This window comes from Populus euphratica, unplaced genomic scaffold, assembly GCF_000495115.2.
Source record: "Populus euphratica unplaced genomic scaffold, PopEup_1.0 scaffold152.1, whole genome shotgun sequence".
Taxonomy (NCBI): Eukaryota; Viridiplantae; Streptophyta; class Magnoliopsida; order Malpighiales; family Salicaceae; genus Populus; species Populus euphratica.
The window spans coordinates 435,612-441,969 of record NW_011500040.1 but is presented as its reverse complement, the minus strand read 5'-3'; the positions used below and the strand labels follow the sequence as shown (position 1 = coordinate 441,969).

The following is a 6,358-nucleotide window of genomic DNA, read 5'->3' as shown; positions in this document are numbered from 1 at the left end:
TTTGTAAACATTTTGATCTCTAGCTTTTTACACCCTAAAACAATTCTTGAAGTTGAAAAGAAGGAAATATTTTGGTAATACTAAACAAAAAAGCAACATATAACATGTCTTCTGCATTCAAATCGGTTTTTAAGTTTTTGATATCGTGATCCAACTATATTTTTTAGATTTTTTTAAAATTATTTTTAGCTTCAAATTAAATTTTAATGTGTTTTGAAATTGTTTTGATATATTTATAAAAAATTATTATCATAATACATCTTAAAATTAAAAATACTTTAAAAAATAATTTTTATCCATCTTTCAATCAGGTTAAATCACCTTAAACAGAACTCCAATGCTTTGACTGAACAAATAAAAGCAAATTACTATAGCTCGAAAGTGTTCTACAGAGTTGCTGCTTACAACCACATCCATGAGTATGAATTCTCCCTCTATCCTTTACGCTGGCAAAGAGGAGTTGATTCCCTCCATCACCCCCCTCCCAAACCCCATGTATGGTACAAATACGAAAGCAGGAATCACGTGGCAAATTTCTGCACAATTCTTTCTCTAAGAGATGACTTTTGCCTAGCAGCATAAGCTAGCTAGGGCTTATCGCTTCACTTCAACCATGCTCAATGAGATATCTTTCAGCAATAGTTGCATGAGTTGCAGCGCCTATGGGAAGAACATCTTCATCTATCATGAAATATGGTGAATGACCCGTGTGTATCGACCCCAATGTCTCGTTCCTCACGCCAATGTAATAGAAAGCTGCAGGGACCACTTGAGTGTAAAACGAGAAGTCCTCGGCACCCATCATTGGTGGTACCACCCTGAAGTTCGCTGGACCCAACAAATCAATTGCCACCTTCCTCACATGCTCATACATAAGATCATCATTCACGGTCGGGGGATATACCGTGGACTGATTTTCAAAGAAGTCTACTGTTGCTGAGCATCTGAAAACAGAAGCCTGTTCAACGATCACCTGTTTTCATACATACGCAAAAACTGTTTGATCAATTATTCAAATTTCACAGGTGTTCAGCAGAAAGGGACCTCGAAATATGAAGTTTCCGTTAGGATTGTGTGGCTGGAGATATACCTCTATGTCCCCACTTGAAAACCATAAAACAATGTTTCTTTTTTCATGCTTAGACTAGAAAGGGAAGAGATCATGGAAGGTGGTTTCTTAATTTCCCATGCAGAAGGTCATGCAGGCCCCCGTATAGCTAGCCCACAGGTAAGCAACCATGCAATAATTTAAATCATGATAGCCTACGTGTCTACTGGTTGAATTCAGTTCCAACTATACTCAGTGGAAGTGGTGTTGAATCGAATTAATAAAAGGGGAATTAGAACAAATTAACCTCTTCGATTCTTTGAAGAAGTTGATTAAAGCTTGTGTCGGAGAAAGCCCTGAAAGTACCACCGAGTATAACGGTGTCTGGAATCATGTCCAGATCATTGCCTCCATCCATTGTGGTAACAGACACTACCTGTTTAGTGAAAGTGAGTAATTATCAGTTAGCGAAATTACAATTCTGATGGTGGTAAACAGTTTTGGAAAGCCAAGTTTTCTAGCATGGACACCTGAGAGTCCAATGGATTTGCTTCACGAGACACAATGCTCTGTAAGCTGATTACAGCTGCAGAGGCAGCCAGAATGGGGTCAACAGAGTGGTGAGGGGTGCCAGCATGGCCCATTTTGCCATTAATTATTGCTCTGAAGAAGCCGCATCCAGCAAGCAAAGGACCAGGCCTTGAACCAACGATGGCAGTAGGATGCTCATGGGATACATGAACTGCAAATATAGCTTCCACATCCTCTAGAGCCCCATCTCCTATCATCCGTTTTGCTCCATTCCCCGCTTCCTCTGCTGGCTGAAAGAGCAGTATTACAGTTCCCTGTAATTGCAACAGTGAAACTAACAAGTTTAGAAATCCACCGTGGTATCATCAAAACATGAATGAAGCTTTTAAAGTATAATTTAGAGAAAGTTGGATAAGTTTCCCATTCAAGATAGAGCTAGGGTGCATTCACAGACATGGAAGATGGTTATCATTTTCTATTGATTTCATCAGTCAACTCAAGCTGATAAAGAGGAGAATTAACATGCACGTCTATGTCAACCTGTAGAATTTTTTGTTTAATTATGACCTAGTTTTATAAAACCACTGATTCCTTAGGAACATCAAAGACCCATTTAAGCTGCTCAGGAGTCTGAAAAGTCACAAGCGTTTTAATTATCCAAAATTAATCACTTCATTTAAGACTAATAAAATACCAAAACCTAATTTCATTTCACTAGACAATGATTCTCTCTCCTCGAAGTGTCAAATCTTTAAGCACTTCACTCGGATTATATGATTTAATCCTTAATTTAAGCGGGAGCCATGGACAGGATTTTGTTTATGCGAAAGAAGCGTGCACTAAATAATTCATTAATCCTCTCTTTCGATATATTTTAGTCACATAATAAAGCCATTGTGGGAAACTAGATTCCTGGCCAATTCATTTCTTTAAGCAAAAGATTCTAAGCTTAAAGCACGCTCCCAGATAAGACAAAGTAAGAAACAAATCTATGGTCGTAGAGCACTACCTAGAGCACTAAAATGAAGTCCTTTAGCATGTGAACGAATAATAAAAGCAAACAGGCATTCATTATAAAAAGGCTTAATGCAAACTGAATAAAGGTCAAGCTCGCTTTCAAGATATAATATTTTTGGTGGAAAAAAAGAGAGGTTCCAGGTGTTTTACATCTATTTTACAATCATTAATTTGATTATTACCTTAACTCCTTCCAAAAAGCATGTGAGGTTGCCTTAATCTATGACAAAAGTCTTCAGTTAGACTAATTCCAAAATGATCGAGGAGCATCACGAATGTAACGTCCATAGTTTGCTTGGCAAGGAGAAATACCGTGATTTTTCGTTTTCTTCAAAATCGATAGCAAGATGGCCAATAAAAGTTTTTTTTTTTTTTGCAATATAAACTCCAATAAAATATGTCGTCTCTGTAGCTTGTAGGACTAGAATACCAGATTCGTCTCAATTTTTAAAATGGTGATGCTTGACGGATCGCAAGCTAAAAGCATGCAGAGATTTACTTTACTCCTGTACAGATCCAAATCTTCTGTCTCTTGTCCATGCATGCATCAAAACTTATTTGTGTTTATAATGATTACATCTAAGCATAGCAAATAATCTCAAAGTCACATCAGTAGCTCTTTTGTAAGCATATACTGTACACAAAATGTGATATCCCACTTAAAAGTGGTAACATGCTTGAGCACAGACTAAAGCGAACACACAAAAATGCCCATGAGAACAGAAGAAATTAATAAGCCCATGTATAATTTATGCACTCAAGGACGTGACTGACTTGCACGTTAAAGGCAGTCGCTTTCCTAAACTTATGAAGACGAAAGCATGAGCTAGAAATCCTAGAAAAGAAGAGAAAACATGCATTACGAGATGCCCAGAAATCTAAACCAACTCTGACGTGTTTGAGAGGGCGTGGTGGTGATTTTGTCTTCTAGCCGACAATTTTCAAAGCCGAGTTAAATTCTTTTTCTCATACATAGATGCTTGTTGGGTTTGAGAATTTCGTGCCTATAATCAATCCTCAATTGGTGGGTTCAAATATTGGGGAGAGAGAAAGATAATTGTTCCAAATGATATTCATATAGACCATGAATTCAAAAACCAAACTGGAGAGTGAAGACAGGTAAAAAAAGGACACCAGCGGCAGATGGGAAATAACGAAGGAAAAGTGAAAAAGCCTATGCGGTTTACGGCCAATTATGGATAAGAGAAAGTTATACAAACCCCTTCCCTGTTCTTTTTTCAGAGACCAATGCTAGCCACTCGAAATTGAGGCCCAACAGACACAATATACTCCTTTTGCCTATTTCCATAGCATCATGTTGCACCCAGTACACCACAAATAGTATTCTCTCCAAAAACCCAATATACTCTATAAATTTATGAACAGATTAAAAAAAGAAGAAAAAGACTACAATGATTTCTTATTGGAAATGGTAATTTGAATCGTAACTATCAGGATTTGTTTAAGATCTTGATGTTCAATAAGGAACTTCTTTTAGGATTTACAATATAATTAAGAGAACAAACCTTCAAGAGATGTTCGCGGCTCTTCAGAATCTTGGCAGCACCCATCAGCATTGCGACATGAGCATCATGCCCACAAGCATGCATTTTGCCGGCCACTTTGCTTTTATGCTTCCATTCTACAGCTTCCTGAAACAGGCAACCCCAGGATTTCTTACAGTGAGATCCGGAGAGAGTATCCTATGGAGACTCTAATAACTACTGCAATGCCAATCCATTCCACGTATTTTGTCACTATGCTCTTCACCACTTTTACATTAGAACACGAATATAGTTTAATTTGTCTCATCTCAGGTGTCACATTAAATCTGACTTATTTTAATAATTAAATACTGACAAACAAATAGTTGAGTCATAAATATTCCTTATAATTAAATTATTGTCGCGCTAGATTTGATTCATCTTCACAGGCCACTAATAAAATAATAAATTTGAATTAGGGCTTGATATAAAACATGCAGCAAGCTGGAAATCTCTGTAACAAGTAATTTATATCAGACATTTTTATGCAGCTACTTCAAAACTAATACACTAGAAAAGAAAATAGATTATGATAGATAATCTAGCCATCTGATTTCATTTCCTTAATTTCCTGCTTTTTTCAAGGAAAAAAAGGGAGATGAAAAGAAGAAATTAGAAAATAAAAAACAACAAATCAAGCCCCAAAAAGGCTGATTTTTCCTTAAAGCCTCTGAGTTACAAGATATCCTTGCCAAGTACAGTAACATAATCTCCAAGAACAATACACATGCATGCATATGATAACACATATACATCAACAGATAAAATAAAACTTTGAAGCTAGGCTAAGCTACCTGAATTGGCAGAGCATCCATATCAGCTCGAACAGCCACAAAGGGAGGTCCACCCGTGCCGATCCAAGCCCGAATACCCGTTTGAGCTAAAGGATACATATATTCAATCCCCATCCCATCCAACTCATCTCTAACTAACTCGCTCGTTTTGATTTCTTCAAAAGCAAGCTCAGGATTCTCGTGAATCTTCCTCCTCAAGCTCTTTAACCATGTAACCGTCTCTGGCTGCCGTGCCAGGGCCAAAACAGCCTCCGAGCATGTCTTGGTCCACACCTCACAGCTGGTTGACGACGGTTTTCCCTCGGTGGGTTTTGATTGGTTTTTTGGCTTGGAATTCAAGGAATTAACACTGCTTAAGGTACCGTCAAGACAAGAATATGAATAGTCACCATCATAATAATTATTCTTATTATTACATGTGATTGGGCTTGGGCTTGTGCTTGTTGCTGAAGGAGAAGAGGATGGTGATGAGATGATAGAGTTAAAAGATATTACAAGTGAGAGAAAGAGCACTGAGAGATTTTTGAGAGAATTCATTTTTTTTTCCTCTTTCTTAAAGAAGAGAGAGAGACGGTTGCAGAGATAGAATTTAAGGGAGGGGAAATTAAGAGAATATGTGAATATTTTAAAGGGTATTGAAGCACGTGGGGATAAAGGGTAGAAGAAATAGTGCACGTGATAGAATATGTACATAAAAAAGTTAAAGGGCGTCAAATCGTTGCAGGAGGGGTCCACCACTTCCACGAGTTTTAACTTATTTTTATTACCATTTTATTTTATAAACTCTCATCGCTTGCTAATATTATCTCCTGTTATAACTCTAAAATTAAATGTTTATTGACAATAATTAATGATACTAGGATGAATGATCTTCTTATTCCATCCCTTCTTTAAAAAGAAATATTTATAATTTTAAATCTTTAAGATATAGTATTAGATAATTTGTAATTTGAGAATAACTTTGTATAAAGATTAAATTAAATTAATTATTTAAGTAATGTTTAGTTAATTTTTTGGAATAAAAATAATTGGTGTAGAAAATCTCATCTATCTTTTGTTTTAGTAAAACATAAATAAATTTATTTTAGAAACAAATTTACATTATATATCTAATTTTGTTCCTTAAAATAAAACCTTTTTGTTGTTTTTATTTTAAAATATTAAACAAATACAACTTTATTACTCATGAATTATCAAACGACCATATCAACCGTCCACGACTTCTGCTTTACACAAACGCCAAGTATTTACAGGAGCCATGGCTAATCATGAAACTTTTTTTTTTTTTAATTGAAAACCAATGCTGTTAGTACCAATATTATCCATTTATAACTCATTTGTTTCCATACAAAAATGGTCATAATTATACCGTGTTCTTTAAAAGAGCTAAAATTGATCATGAATGGAATACGAAACATATATCA

At 36.0% G+C, this 6,358-nt stretch overlaps 1 protein-coding gene across 1 annotated transcript; it reads right to left on the bottom strand.

The window, feature by feature from the left end:
• Nucleotides 1-341: 341 nt before the first annotated feature.
• On the bottom strand, nt 342-5,516 carry LOC105107243 (IAA-amino acid hydrolase ILR1-like 6). The gene is made up of 5 exons (XM_011001097.1): nt 4,935-5,516; nt 4,123-4,248; nt 1,579-1,893; nt 1,356-1,484; nt 342-973 (listed from the first exon to the last, which is right to left on the bottom strand). Exons 1-5 carry the CDS (start codon nt 5,469-5,471, stop codon nt 608-610), a joined length of 1,473 nt encoding a protein of 490 aa, XP_010999399.1. The 5' UTR covers nt 5,472-5,516; the 3' UTR covers nt 342-607.
• Between the last annotated feature and the right edge of the window lie 842 nt (nt 5,517-6,358).

Bases quoted from the DNA above. Each gene is read 5' to 3' on its own strand.
- LOC105107243 (XM_011001097.1), bottom strand. From the start codon at position 5,471: ATGAATTCTCTCAAAAATCTCTCAGTGCTCTTTCTCTCACTTGTAATA. The intron at 1,485-1,578 runs GTGTCCATGCTA...TTCACTAAACAG, and splicing joins CAAATCCATTGGACTCTCAG to GTAGTGTCTGTTACCACAAT. The intron at 974-1,355 runs GTTAATTTGTTC...GTATGAAAACAG, and splicing joins TTCTTCAAAGAATCGAAGAG to GTGATCGTTGAACAGGCTTC.